This window comes from Cyprinus carpio, chromosome A1 (assembly GCF_018340385.1).
Source record: "Cyprinus carpio isolate SPL01 chromosome A1, ASM1834038v1, whole genome shotgun sequence".
Taxonomy (NCBI): Eukaryota; Metazoa; Chordata; class Actinopteri; order Cypriniformes; family Cyprinidae; genus Cyprinus; species Cyprinus carpio.
Window position 1 is genome coordinate 3,952,933 of NC_056572.1, and position 16,167 is coordinate 3,969,099.

A 16,167-nucleotide genomic window follows, 5' to 3' on the forward strand; every position below is an offset into this window, starting at 1 on the left:
ATATGCTTATAAAATTTGTCTGTTTCTACTTACTTGCCTTTTCAATGTTCAGGCTTTTCAAACATCATATGTATACAATATGTAGTTTCCTGGACAATTTGGATAAAAGTCAAGAGCAATCAAATCAATCAGATGGATTACCTGACTCAATGTTATAGATGATCTCAGCATTCTGCCCTTTGTCTTTGTCAAGAGCAGAGACCTGAAGCACTGCAGAGCCGATTGCAGCAGACTCAAACACACGGGCCACATACGGTGAACCATTGAACCAAGGTGCATTGTCATTGGTGTCCTGCACATTTACAATCACACGCACCAGGTTCCGCTTCACAGGAATGTCCTGATCTCGTACCTACAGTGAGGAGAGGAGAGGAAAGGGAATATATAAAAGCAATTCTCCAATAATTGCAACACTTTGATTACAAGCTTATGTGAAACTCATCAAACACTTTACATGCAAGTCCTTAGGCGATTCACCTCCATGTCGACTGAATTAAAGATAAAACAAACTGCCAGAATAGTTTACGGTGAAGGATAGCTGTCTGGCTAACATTTCTAAATCAGACAGAAAAATCAATTGGACAGATGATGTTGTAAATTAGGTAGCAGACCACATGATCTCACCATGAAAGTTAGAGTATGTTGGTGCATGGTTTCGTGGTCTAGTTTCTCTGCAGTGTACAACACCCCAGTTCCAGGATCTAGTCTGAACTTGCGTAGACTGAATGGGTCAGTGCTGCTGAGGAGGGTGTAGGTTAGCTTGTTCTTCTCATCCTGGTCTGAAGCTGTAATCTGTAACACCTCTGTGTCAGGTGAGGTATCTTCAGGGACATTCACTTCATACTTAGACTTAGAGAACTGGGGACGATGATTGTTGGTGTCGATCACTTTAATAAGAACCTGTAAATACAAAGAAAAAATAAACAATTTAGAGACTGTTAGGCCTTGTTTAATGCTCTATTTTCAGTGTGCCAATTTCTTGCAATGAAAAATGATAGCAAGCATGTGTCAGGTTAAATTTTAAGTATATTACTATAATCAGTGATAACATCATTGGTATTCTATGATGAATGGTTAAAACCATAACATACACTAAACAAGTAAAATATCTGGCTAACAGAGATCACTGTAAATGGGGTAAGATAAACCAAGCGGGAGACTAACTGTGTCCTAAATGTATCAATGCTCTTAAAAGATCCATTGAAACACCCATAAACAAATTCACCAAGGCATGTCAAAACTCTGGAACATAACTGTTAATTTACGAAACAGAGAGGAAGATCGGCGAGACAGTTAGAACAGGCCAGTCTAACAACCATCTAGTTATTTAATGAGGTTGACTAGTGAGTTTATCTATATATTTTTTTACATTTTAGTGCAATTGATTTCGAAAAGGATGAATTAAAAACAAAACCTCACATCTCTGTGCCTGTCAGATCAAATGTGTCTAAATTCATTCTCTCCAAAGCCATCAAAGCACCGCTTTTGCAACAAATGAATCGCTTTCAACAATATTTCTACACAATTACTACTAGACTTCAAATCACCTACTGTGAGCAAGGTTAGCATAATCTGTAGGTCTCTGCTTGTTTGGGAGGACTATAATGGCTGTGTGCAAAGTTGATTGAAGTGTTCTAGTTATCTGCTTAAGTCTTGACGGAATGAGGTTTTTTATGGAGATAAAGTTAAGGTCGTGATTTTTGTTTTTGGGATAGGGACTCATTTGGACCCAATAATGGTGATGTGTGACATCAGATTTTACACAACCAAATTAACAACCAAATGTGTTTAAAATTTTGCATGGTTTGGCTCCACTTCCACTCAATAAATCTATCAGGAAAAATTCTAACTCTTTTACTAGAGCTACTACTAGAGGGGACTATATAATACCACACAGAAGTAGTGCTTTTGGGCAATCAGTATTTTCTTATAGATCAGTACTTACTTGGAATATTATACCCATAGAATTAAGAAATATTACATCTCTTGCTCCTTTTTCTTAATCGGTAAAAGGGTGGTTATTCGATAATCAAATATGTCTTCATAATTTGAAGTAGTGTTTTTTTTATATCGTTTTTTATTTATTGTATTCTAGTTTTTGTAATATGTTTGTTTTTTCTTTGTGTACTAGTGGATTATGGTTCTTACCATCAACCTGCCAGGGACTGCAGATGAAAATGAGCCTGAATGGCTAAATCTGGCACATTTACATAGTTTACTCATGTTAATTAAGTTGTATTGTCCCTTTTTAAAAAAATAAAGACAAAAATACAAATACAAAATTCTGTCTATTTGCTGAATATCTGTCAGTTACCACATTAAATATGATGTTGTGCTGTCTGATCAACATGATTCACCAGCCTAATTAAACAGCTCTTCTTCAAGACAGATTAGTCAATTACTAGAGCCCCTTTCACACTGCACGTTCCACCCGGAACACTGTCGGAACATTGCCAGATCACCTTCTGTGTGACCGCAAACACATCCCGGGATTGATTCCGGGATTGATCCCGGTTGGGGACCTAGTAACATTGCCGGGTTCAGTCCCGGAACGAGCTCTGTGTGAACAAAAGCCAGAACCAATGCCATGTCGCAGTGATGACGCACGTTATTGTGCGACTCTTTTACCTGGTGTTTTGAAGGCAGATCAACGTTTGCAATGAAAAAATAGGTGCAAACTGTAATGAAGCAGAGATCAGTTAGTTCCTCACTATCCCACCTCAATACGAGACAAATACAACTTCCCTATCAACTCACACACATGCATTACACGTCACATCCTGATGTCACACGTCATTACGGGACCTTTACGGGTTGTGTGTGAACGCACGCACATATTCTGGGAAATGGCAGTGTGAAAGGGGCAACATCTATCTACCCGGAAACAATTGCCGGGACACATTACCCATGTATTTTCCGGAATCTCAGTGTGAAAGGGGCTTAGTTGTCCAGACTACACACAGACAAGTCGATTTTAAAAAATGTGCACATCATGACATTGTATTTAATTTATGTTTACTGTCTCATACCTCATGGGATCAGAACTCTTATCACAGGTGCTTTGATATTGACCTGATCAATACCAGTAATAACTCAATAATTTAAATGCCTGGTTACTTATGACTTACATTCAGCAATTAATGTTAGAAAACCAACATGAATTCAAATGAGTTGTGGCTGGTTGTGATAACATTCCATGTTGACATTTTCTTTGGTTAGGAATGATTGTATCGTGAATGCAGAAGGATGTGTTTCATTAACAGATTAAAGTCCTACAGCGAGAGAAATGCCAAGGTTATTCCAGTGCATACTTATGAGCGTTTTGACTTTTTAGCAATTCTCAATACACACACTTCTTGTACACAGGCTAATGCAGTAATTTAATTTATAAGCTGTCATTCTGAGACACATACACACACACACACATCAATTGTGCTCACACATTTATCGTCATCTTTTTTCCCAGTCTTTTTTTTTTTTTTTTATCAAAGTAAACCATCCGTCTATTTGACTTCTTGGTGAGGATTAGTGAGTGGCCAGGAAGCTCCACACTCAACACAACCAGAGCAATTGAATAGATGTGTATAATGTGTGTAAGCATACATAAACTGTGCTCGTACAATCAAACATAGATTAATAAAGCTAGGATGTAGAAGGTGAAATGCATTGGCTTATTAGAGTTAGGTATGCATGCCAGACATCAGAGGGCGCTGTTTTACATAAAACAAATAAAAGCCTAGAGAAGTGGATCCACTGATTCAAAGCAGAATCCTCACAAATGGATTGGCCACATATGTGTCCCACTAGTCACATATGTTTTCATGTTTTCAAATGGCTGGTTGGGAGTGAAAGTTGGAGTATGTGGGAGAGTATTGGTATATCACAGAGTTATAACTGAAGGAATTTATCAAGCAGCAACCGTACAAGAGTGCATTAACTAGAAAGCCTAACGCTTGATTTCAAGAATCATTTTTCTGTACAAACATTTGAGATTCTCATATACCTTAATATATCTTTGGGCTGAGTGGCTATGCTTAGACAGTCATATATCAATATATATATCAATACATTAGAACCTTATTAATATTTTATTTATGTGCACATAATCCTAATAATATAGTTCATTACATTTCCAAGAGTTCTATTACTGAAGAAGCATGTCATCTAATACTGGAAATGATGATTGGTTTCTTTTGCACTTTAGCCACAGTTTCAGTTACAATCGTAATATGATATAGTGATACATCACTATGTATTGAATCACAATGTGCCTATGTTTTAATATACATTTTTCATTCCTGTGATGATAATGCTGAATTTTCTGTATCATTACTCCAGTCTTAAGTGTCACATAATCATTTTAATATGCTGATTTGGTGCTCAAGAAACATTTCTTATTACCATAATAACTGAAAAGAGATTTAAAATATAATTTTTTTTAAACAATGTTAAAGTCTTTACTGTCACTTTTGATCAATTTAATGCATCCTTGTGGAATAAAAGTATTACATTCTTACTGACCCGAAACTTACATATAAAATGTAATTCATAATAAAATAAGACTTTTTTTTTTTTAAAGATGTGTTAAAATGCTGATTCACTTTAAGCTTGTGTAATGGTTTTGAACACTTCATAAGGCATAATCGCTGTCAAATTTGTTTTTCGCTTTGGAACATATATCTCTCAACCATGTTAGACGAATATAGCCAAAAATAAAATAAAAAAACATAGCTGTTAGCTGCCACTTGCTCTCAGCTCAAGATTAGCCCATGTGGGTGTGAGTGTGGGCAACACTCACTCTAGTCCTGACAGTATCAGCACGTCCCCTGTCCCTGAAGAACATATTTGGTTTTATCAAATGCCAAAGGTCAGGGAAGAGTAATCTGTACCTTTTTTTTCTCTTCTTTTGCCTACTTTCTCACACCTTACCCTGGAGACGTGCCACCTGGCCCTGGCAGCCTGGCTCTTTTTTTCTTTTCTTTTTTTTTCTTGTGTAATTCATGCCGGCACAGAAAGTCAGCTGAAAGCACTGGTGTAAACAGATGAAGCTTGTAGCTTGTATTTGTTTATATCCTGCCTGCTTTTCACGATGCTTAGGAGCAGCACGATGTATGGGAAAAAAATGTAAATGTATGGGGCAAAAAAACTCAAAGGACCTACACTAATGCATAACACAGAGAAAGAAGGACAGATGGAGGGATTCGAAAGGAAGTGGTGAGTGAGGGAGTGATAAAAGGAAAAGATCAGAGAGTGTGAATGACAGATGAAGAAGGATGCGCGTGTGAAAGACAGAAAAGGAGAAAGATGTGGAACAGAAGTGAGGCACAATAAGAGCAAAGAAAACAGGAAGGACTGTAACACTATATGAAAATGAAGATCTGTATGTGTGAATGAGATATATATACACATACATCAGATGATCCCTAAGGGGGGCTATTCCAGAAGCTAGCAGCCTATTACTGAAGAGAAATTCCTGTTACAAACTCCTACCTCTTGGACTATGCATGCAAACACATTACCTCCCACACATGGACATCTGATAGACTGGTTTAAAGCATCTCAGATGCAACAACATATATATATTTTTTAATTTTAAAATTGGGCTTTTTGAAAATTGTTACGTTTTGCAGCTGTCATCTAATTCGCTCAGCTGATCTCTAATGCTTGACCCTCGTAGTCGCCCCAATGTCTTGTTTGTCTCAATGAAGGTGTTACGTAATCACAAGCACGCACATACCTAGAAAACTCTCTTATGCAATTATGAATGCTATGAATGCTATTTATTGGATTTAACATCTTTCTTGTACCAAGCACATAGGTATTGTGGCATACACAGTTATATTACACTACTGTTCAAAGGTTCGGTGTCAGTACTGAGACTTTTATTCAGTAAGGATGCATTAAATAAAGTGCCACAGTAAATTTCTATTTCACATAAATGCTGTTCTTTGAACTTTCAAAGAATTCTGTAAAAACTTGGATAATAATAAGAAATGTTTCTTGAGCAGCAGATCAGCATAGTAGAATGATTTCTTAAGGATCATGTGAAAAAAAACAAAACAGTACACAGTAATTTTCACTCATAAATGTGAGTAGAGCCTTGAGTTATTACGTCATTTTCGTTATCAATGATGGTTATTTTTCTTAAGACCGGTGCATCAAAACAAGAGTAAGGAATCACAGTTAGAAACGCACACTGTTCACCCAGATCCCCATATTTCTTTGTATGTGACTTGTCTTAGGGAAAATGACTTTGGCACAGTCGTAAACACACAAGAGTTGCCACACATTCTCTCAGAAGGCCTAAAATAGGATTACACCCAGCATACACTTTCATCCCCCTCTGCATTTTTTCTTCCCTTCCAGAAAAATCATAATCCCTCATTGCCTGTCTGAAATGTGGTGCTTTTGTTGAGATTGGGGTGAAAGAGAGATAAAAAAAGAGTGGAGATAAATGGCAAAAACACTGAAAATAGAGCATAGAGAAGGTCTAGCAAGCCCATGTGGAATACACATGACTTTGATTTAAACAAAGATATGCGGCTCCACAAGGAGGAGATAGATAATTACTTCAGGAGAGGGTCACTAGACATACAAAGGCAAAAGCAGAGCCTGAATGCAGATTTGTGATTAAAAATGTGTTTGGTGAGTTGCAAGGGCAAACAAATTCATACAAATAAATCAAACAAATAAATCAAATCCTCTCCTCGTCAGCTGTAATCTGTTTAAGATTGTGTTTTCTTTCAAACACAACTTGATATAGTTGCAGATGTACTCGCTGGGTCACACGCTGAAATTGACTTTGGCTATGAGAGGCTCTTGTTTTGGTACAGCTACATCCAAATACAACAAGGTTCCGAATTCATTAGTTGGTCAATGAAGAAATCAAAGATGAAACAAGCTTTAAATGGGTTATATTACACATCCATATTTCTCTTGTTTTGTAAGGCGAGATGAAAGCCTGCAAGTGTGCACTTGCGTCTCTCTAATTTTAAGGGCAAATATTTGCCTGATTTGTTCGTTTGGCCTTGTTTTCTTTCCAGCACCTGCCTGAACGTTTACAGTGGTATTTGGAAGTGTTGAGTATAAACTCTCTTTTGTCATTACTAATTAGCCAGCAAACTGAAAACTCCTGTCAGGGTGGTCTAATGTACGGAGGATGTCTGCAAAGGAAAAACAAACTGTCTCTTCCCTAGTCTAGTACAGTCAGACCTGTACTGAGACACAAGCTATAGGTTCCGAAATGTCATAGGAGTTTCAGTTAGAAGGACCATCAGTTAGAAGAATATATCACAAAAAAGGAAAAAAAGTAAGAAATTATATTTTTATTCTAATTCTATTTACTATTTTAGGATCAGATTTTTGCTCTCTGACATAATTTTAAAGGGGTCATATGATGCAATTTCAAGTTTTCCTTTCTCTTTGGAGTGTTACAAGCTGTTTGTAACTAAACTAAAGTCTTAAACCCAAAGAGATATTCTTTATGAAAGTTAAGACTCATCCACGCCTTCCTAAAACGCCTCGTTTAAACATGCCCCCACATCTCTATGTCACTGTGTGGGAAGATCTGCATAACGCCACCCAAATATTCACACAAAGAAAGAAGGCATAACTTTTATTCTCGCTGTAGTATTGTTGCTGCTGCCGCCGCCATGTCATGGAGACGCTGTGTGTTTGTTGTGAAAGCGAAACTACTTAGTTTGGTCTTCCAAGAGAGGACACAACTAGAAATCAGTGGTTAAGTTGTATTTACAACACTGTTCCAGAACAGTTCGACCCAAATATTCAGATGTGTGCAACGCATTTTACGGAGGACAAAGACTGTTTCCTGGGAGAGTAGCCTACAATGCCGGTGTTCTGCCAAAAAATGCTGACTCACAGCCTGTAAGTACGTTTCATATTTTAAGAATTTGCAATTGATGATTCAAGTGCAAGTTTTGAGTAATGTAGAGTAGCTCTTGTTTTTTGTCGTTTCTCCAATCACAAATGCAGACATGGTTTTATGTTTACACAGCACGATGCAACGCAACACGTAAAAAGACAGTATTATTGAAAAAGTCATTATAATCCATAATTATGTCCCCACTGGATGCTACAAATGTCTCATTTGTAATGGGTTTTATTGTTTTTGTCTCGTTGCACTGGGACACGGCATCACAGTATGGTAAGGGGCATAACATTTTTGTCACACGCTTGAGGTATTCGGCCTATCACAAAGCATTGGATAGCTGGCCAATCAGCATACGCCTCACTTTTCAGACCGATGAGCTTTGTAAAAATAGAGGAGAAACAATAATGTACAGTATGTGGAAAATAATGTGTTTTTCAACCTTAAACTGCATAAATACATTTCATTACACCAAATTCACAAAATAATGTTCTTTTTTAGCAACGTCATATGACCCCTTTAATGAAAATTCTCTTTACTGTTGTGTCCAAAACAACAGCAACAACAACAAAAGACTGAATATTGCAAAAAAAAAAAAAGTAATTTTAGTAGTTAAATTTTGTCCAGAAAACATTTAATTTTCATGACAATAGTGTCAGTAAATCAATCAGTAAGTCAAATAAATAAATGTTCCTTAATTTCTTTGTGCAAAATATACTTTGTTTTTCTTTTCCTTTTGTTTATGGGGCGAAATATGAACCACATTTGTTGTGAGAATTACCCAAAAGCTCTTGTCTGTTGTTGATTTTCAGTCTTACAAAAGATTTTAATATCTTTTTTTATTACAGGGGACTACGAGTAGATCAGACACGCGATCACTGATCTAGAGCCAGTTTAATGTTTCCCATCAAAGCCTCAATCGTCATAGGTCAACAAATTCAACTGAACCTCAAGCAGTTATGATTATTACAACATCAACATGAAAAATCCAACAGCAAAAGAGTCATAAACCCAAAAAATGTGTGCACAAGAAGGTCCAGCCAAAGCCAGACGCAGGGCACTGAAATCTGCACTCTGTGCCCCTTGAATGTGACAACTGTAACTGATTTGACTTGAAAGGTTTTAAGGCCCAACAATGGCTTCAGATTAAGCAGGGCCAATCGAGAGACGCTTTGAAGGGTTGCAGCGCAAAGACTCACAGTGTCATGTCACTGTCTCTATGTTTGGAAATTTCATCAATAAGAGGGAGAGTGAGTCGGATGGTGGGGGCTTCGGTTCAGGATATTCGTGGCAGTTCATTTTGCGTGCAGGAATGTATATGTGTGGTGGAATCGTTGGCCACAGTGGTCTGCTTGATCACAAGAGAGTTCCGACAGTGTTGCCTAAACATATCCTGGGAAGGGGGCTGGGGAGATGGTCACAATGCAGGCTCTGTTTAAAAGAGTGAGTGCACAAACACAGCCCTCAATCAGACAGCCTCAGTGACCTCTTTAGGACCATATGCAAAGATTTACTCATGATCCAACAGGAAATCAGCACATAAACTGTGCAAGCTGTTTGGAGGTGATATAATTGATGTAGGAAAGAGCCGGGGCAACATGTTTTACACTTTCTGCCATAACTCACAGACTACTACAAACCTACCTGCTAATTCATCTAGTAGAACATAAAAAATTATATGTGCCAACAGTAACCGTACTATTAATGAACTTACAATCGCAATGATGAGATCATACTATTAAAGTAAATACAAAAAATCAGAGTGTTACATTCACCCCACAATTACATTATATTAACTACTTTACAAAAAAGCACACCTCAAAGTAATAATAATATTAATTAAATACAGCATAGTCTCACTTTTATATCGTGCTAATTATATTAGCTTTTAGGAATCAGTGTTTAGGGCAAAAGTCTAGTGATATATATGCTATAATGTTTTGAAATGGTTTGAATATTTGTGTAATAATATATATTGATCATCTGATTTATTAAAAAAGGTGTTTATCAAAATACTTTGATTTTGATTACAAATATTTTTTTCTATTAAATTTTTGTTAAAATCGCCTCTGACTTTACAGAATTGATAGCATCTGTCATCCACTTTTTAATCCAAAAACCCAAAACAGATAAAACGGGTTCAATGGCAACTTTAGAAAGTAGACAAAATAAGTGTCATAACCTTAATTGTAACAAGAGCAAAGGTTCAAGTAAACTGATGAGTTTGAAGAACCTTGCAGAATCAACACTGTAATAAACTTTTATTATTGAAAGGTGTGGTTAATGTTCTCATAGGATAAATATATAACTGAATTGAAGAAAGACAGTGAGATTGTCAGAGAAAGCAAAATGAAAAAGCAGGGAGCCAGACAGCTTCATCCTCCTCGCACACTCCAGGAGTGAGACAATGGAAGATTCCAGGAACCCTGGCCAAAAACTCTCTGTCCGCCAGGCCAAGGAATGTCTGCCAGCATGTTGTGACGTGAGGCATTTGAAGAACATTCAGGGAACCTTCAGACATCAAAAATGTCTACAATATTTAACCTAAATCTAACCAGAAAAATTGTCTTAAATTTGGTATTTTGAACCTTTTTCCTAGAACAGCTTATGGCTCGGCCCACACTGAGCTTGAAAAGAACGTATCTATAAATACTTTAGAAAAATCATTGCAAAACATGTATTTGGATAAGGTTTAATAACTGTATTCTTTGCTTTCGCTAGACTTATCTACATCTGCATCAATAGCAAGATGTTGTGCTCCTTTTTTAATCCTGAAGGCTGATATGAGCTTATTCAGGGAAGACCTTTGGGACCTTCAGTGCCAGTGCAGCCAAAGAAGGAAACTCAATTTGGAAAGTTGGAAATGCTTGGGTTGCTTTTCTTTCCTCGGCACCAGCAAAATATACACGTAAAAAAAAATCTGAGCCATTTTCTGCCCTTTGTAGTGATCTCAAAAAAGAAGCCCAGGCCTCTATGGTGAGTGCACAATGCTCTGCTTCCATAAACACTTCATTAGCAATTCAATTACCTGCGTGCTGACAGATCTGGTGCCATCTGTTGCGTCCACCGTTAGGTTGTAATGGGATTTCTGCTCTGCGTCCAGTGCTTGGGCCACAATCACCGTCCCACTCGCCTTCCCCACCTCAAATCGACTGTCAGAATTACCACCTGTTGAGAGGAGGTTTTCACCACAACCAAAATGGAAAGGAAATTAGACGGCCATCATCAGAAGTTAGGCAGTTGAAGACAGGAGAGAAAGAAAAAGAGAACTGCACAGGTGGCAAAAGTTCCTCTGTTTCACACTTTTTGTGTATGACATACATTCTGCAATTTCGCTGCCTTAGTGTGGGAAAATGCACAAGATTATGTGTTCCTATAAATAAAAATATAAATTAATGACAAAATAATAGGGTCCACAATAAAAAAAGGAAGAATCTTAAAAAAAAAAATTAAAAAAGAAAAAGTATGCCAAACTACTGAGGGTTAAATTAAAAAAAAAAAAAAAAATTATATTAGGACCCACACAATGACACTTTCTTTAATTTCTTTATATCATGACAGCTAATAGCTATGATTTCACCAATTTTATGTGCATTTCATTCACTTTCATTAATTTTTATCAGTATGTATCAGTCATCCTGCTCTTTTGATCTCGCCAGCAACCATTGACCAGCAATACATATTTTTTTTAATGATTATATGACCAAACATAAATATAACAATCATAAAAACACCATACGTGAAAGAAAATAAGAGCACTGGGCCTTCAAAGTGAAAAACACTAGCCGCGTTTCCACTGTCGGGCCAAAAGCAGGCGTGCTTGTGCGTGCCAGGGCCAGTCGCGTTTCCACTGTCACTTCCGGTGCTTGATCGTGCCTCGTCTGTGCTTCCTTGGGGCCAACGACCTGGGTTTTTTGACCCGATGAAAAGCTTGGGCCAAAGCGGGCCAGATGGGGCTAGAGGACTGGTTATGAACAAAGGCGGAGTTTCTCCGCGTCTGGAGAGTGTCAGCACCGTGGATCATTTCATAAAGCTACAGCTATAACACCAGCATTAAACACTTTTTAAAATAAGTTCTGACTTTCAGTCAGCAGCGAGTGTTTGAAATAACTTGATCCGATGTGGATTATAATCACCATACGAGGCAGAAATATTTATAAGCGATGCAAAAGACTGCACGATCGCCATTAACGTTACCACAGTAAACATGATAAATGTGACTGATCAGAATTCAGACTTCAGCTTCTTATTCTCTATCACAATCGTGTATTTATTTAGTAACATATTTTATCTGTCATAAGTCTCGTCTCGAGAGTTTAGCTCCACATAGCCTGTGTCATATAACAATGTTTTTTGTTCGGGAGCATTTATAAAAATATAGAAATTATTATTTTTTCTAAATGTGATATATAGGCTACTGTGACTACAAATAGCTTTAACAGAAACAGACTCGACTGAATAGCAGGTTATGTTCATAACGCTTTATTTCTGTGTGACTAATTTTCAATCCTGATAAATGTATTCATTATGATCAATCTATCACTTATTGTAGTAAAACATTGATGCTTTTGGATTTAAATCTTTAACAAAGCATGCAAACAAATGGCCACTTTTATCATGTTCATTTTGTGATCACGCTAGTTCCCGTGACTTATTTCTGATTAGTTTTCTGATAACTTCTCTTTGTTGGTAAAATTATGGGGTTGCATGACGTTGTTCCTGAGAGGTGTGTAAAGGGCGGGTTTTAGTGAATCGCAGCTGAGCTTCTGGCCTGACTGTGGAAACGCAGTGCTATTTTGGCCTGGTGCTTCAGGTCCGGGGCTATTAGCCCCGCCCGGCCCGTTCAAAGCACTGGCTCGCACTGGCCCGACAGTGGAAAAGCGGCTACTGAGTGCATAGGCTGGCAAGGAAAACAAGCTACTCTTCATGGATCTCATAGGGTGGACAGAGACAAATTTTGAATTAATGATCTCAATGTAACTCTTTCATTTGCCAGCTCGAAAGCACTTAGGGAAAGAGGTTCAACACTTGGGACCTGGTGCAAACATGTGAAACAGTCACAACAGCACGAGTACAAAAGCACATGACAGATCTCATAATGGCCACGCACAGTAGAATTAGGAGATCTGCGGCAGATACCTTCTGCGGTGCAGTTCAGGTCGCAAGCCATCTGAACGATGTAAAACAGCTCTTTAGCCGCCATGTCCTCTCCAAAGCCAAGAAGAGGAGCAAGGAGACAAACAAGAGGAGGAAAGCAGGAGGAGAGAAGCAGAAGAAACCAAACCATTCCAAAACCAGGAAGAGAGAAAGTAAAAGCTGTCAGTGGTTAAAAGATAAAGGGACAGGAAGAAGATGCAAACTATTAAGTCATATTATGAGAGTTCTATTGAGAAGATAAACACAAAGATAGAGGTTATTTCATGCAAACAAACTTCCTCTAAAGAGAAGATTTCATCATCTTATTTTTTTACAAACTTCCATACTAACAAAGACGCTTTTTAGAATCCAAGCTTCAGCATGTAAAGGCCAAACATGTCAAACCAACACACAATAAACTCTTAAAACCTACATCCACCATACCTGTTATTTCAAACCAGACTGGTGTATCCACAGACTCTGTAGTGATGACCCCGACCATGTGTGCCACGGGGTCACTCTCCATGACAGAAAAGGAGTAAAATGGCTCGTCAAATGCCAGAGGGAGCTCGCTCGGCTCCGGCTTGGGGATCCATTCGATGTGTAGACGGCAGGTGGACGATTTCTGGGGTCGGCCATTATCTACTGCTTTAATCTGGTGGATAAATGTTGAACAGAAGACTAAGAAGATGTGTAAAATGAAATAATACAACTGCAAAATATATTACAGTGTTATTTATTAACATAACAGAACTGTAATGTTTAAAAATGTATGGAAACTAACAGAGGCCATAAAATAGTAAGAACCATGGTTTAGGATTCATATGTTTGGGAACAATAATAATTTTTGCAATTCTCTAAGAGGTGCTGTTAGTGGTACCAAAATGGCAATACTTCAAGCTCAATCAGGAAGAGATACAATTATCTGAATACTACTAAATGTGGGAAAGACAGAACAGTACCAGAACACCTGTCACTGTGACTTTAGAAAGCGACAGATGTTAGGTAATGAAACAATGGGAGGTCTGGCAAAAAATGTCACGGGCCACATGGGCAGGCAGGAAGCTCACTTTACACTCGTAAAACTTCAATCAAAGGGACATTCAATAAAAATGTAATGTGTGTCAAATCTGAGAGCTCAGGTTTCTACATTCCAAGTCATAATAACGGCCTCCTCAAATGCTGTAACTCAAGCTAGCAAGAAAATACATTCCCAATAAAAAGGATCCAGTTTTTCATATCTTTCTATTTGCACATTTCTAATATTTCCAAGAGTGCAATTACAAAATGACAGAATACGTGCTACAGAAATGGCTAGGTCCTCACCGTTAAGATATCATAATCTCCAGCAGAAGAAAACTTCTTAAAGGAAACCATGCCAGTTTTGGGCTCAATGAAAAACTTTCCCTGTTCGTCTCCGTCCTCGATGCTGTAGGAAATCTCAGCGTTTGGCCCTTCGTCTCGATCTGATGCGATGACGCGGTACACAGGATCTCTCCTGAGGGCACGCTCTTTCTCCGGCTTTTCACGCTCTGGGAGTTTGATTTTGTAGACTTTCTCCATAAACTGTGGTTTGTTGTCATTCTCATCCAGGACTTTGACGATGACACGGACGGTAGCGGACTTCACAGGAATGCCCTGATCAGATACTGTGATCTGTAACATAAGAATGCAGAATGCAAATTATTTTAAAGATTTTTCAAATTTGTTAATAAAAGATTACAGTATTTTTTATAACATAAAACTATTATTTCACAGTTTTATACTTGAAAATGTTGACTCAGAAATTGTCACAACAAATACAAAGTATATCCTACACCAAATGATGGATGGAGACATGGACAGACAGACAGATAGTTAGATTATAGTGTATTCTTCAGACCAATTAGTTGACTAGATGTTCAGACAACCCACTGATTAGTTGGTTGTGAAAATATCTACTTTTGTACAAGTTTGATTTGTTTGGATAGAAAGCTTCAGGGGCTGATAGAAAAGGATGTAATTGAGGGGGCGGAAAGATTCATTCACTCAGTTCTAGTTTTCTTCTCTCCTTTCATGTCAAATAATCCCAAAACCCAAGAGAGCCGGTGTCATAATGAACATTTTCAATTAAAGTGACAAAACGAGTGGTACTAAGAGAGGTGCACAGGACAATAATAGAACACACTCAAGAATATCTGACACAAGTGATTGAAAACCTTCATTATAGTGAGAGCTTCAATCAATCACCATTCAGAAGTAAAGAAAAATCTCCTGTTCAGAACACGGGGGCAAGTGTTCCTATCTAAGTCAATTGGCTGACAAAACTGAAGTAATTCCCTGTGCGCTTAGCTGTCAAGCAATCTTTTCAGATCTGTGCGGCAAGGTGGGAAGGGTTTCCGGAGGTGAGAAAAGACTGTTGTGCCTTTCTCTGTATGATTACAGGATGACATTTTTCCTAGATAATTTCTCTTTTATGACATCTGATGAAAAACATCATCTTGAATGTAATAACCAGACGGTTACATGGCATCAAAATGGATATGCTTTTTATTTTTCAAAAAGCTAGCCAATCAGATTGTGTCGCTTGCAGACCTAGAAAAGAATACTTCCCACATTATTCAAAAAGACAGTAGATCAGTTTAGTTCAATTGTATTGCAATTGTAGTGACAAAAAAGAAAAGTTCACAAAACTGCACCAGTTCTAACAGCAAAGCTCTTTTGTCAACAATATGAACTAATAGGTACAGGAGCTGTTCCAAACGAGAAGAGACGGCAGCATTAAGCAGACGCTGGTGGTTTGTTAAACATATACTCCTGCTCAGAAAGCTGTGTCCAATCTCAGCTGGTATCCGTTAACCAGCTCATTAATTCCTCTGGATATCTTCAGTTAATCTCTGAAAATGCCCATTTGAGGCGGCTTAAGGGTTCGCTGGTGCAGGAGCTGATGAATGCAAATACACACAGAGATGCAGACACACACTTTTTCCTGCTAATGAACTCAGCAGACTTGTGTAGCTTGAATGTCTACGGCAGGAGCAGATGAATAACAGGCCAGCACAGCACAGGCGTTTAAAAGCATCTGTTCAACACTCTGTAAAAGCAGTCCAGCTTTTGGTGTCAACAGCGAGTAGACCTATAATGTGTATTTGTTTTGTAAATCT

At 38.0% G+C, this 16,167-nt stretch overlaps 1 protein-coding gene across 12 annotated transcripts in view; it reads right to left on the reverse strand.

The window, feature by feature from the left end:
• Positions 1-16,167, reverse strand: part of LOC109096534 (protocadherin Fat 1-like) — an 89,015-nt gene that overhangs the window by 26,320 nt on the left and 46,528 nt on the right. For 10 of the 12 annotated variants that reach the window (XR_006161129.1, XR_006161134.1, XR_006161132.1 and 7 more), the window contains exons 5-10: positions 14,351-14,680; positions 13,469-13,679; positions 13,028-13,096; positions 10,917-11,056; positions 625-900; positions 142-352 (exon numbers count right to left, since the gene is read on the reverse strand). Coding sequence is in view for 8 of the 12 variants with exons in the window: in XM_042766419.1 (XP_042622353.1) it covers positions 142-352; positions 625-900; positions 10,917-11,056; positions 13,028-13,096; positions 13,469-13,679; positions 14,351-14,680 (1,237 nt within the window). In the remaining 4 variants the exon portion in view is untranslated. The remainder of the gene's footprint in view (positions 1-141; positions 353-624; positions 901-10,916; positions 11,057-13,027; positions 13,097-13,468; positions 13,680-14,350; positions 14,681-16,167) is intronic. The other 2 variants (XM_042766442.1, XM_042766481.1) reach the window with 1 other exon arrangement.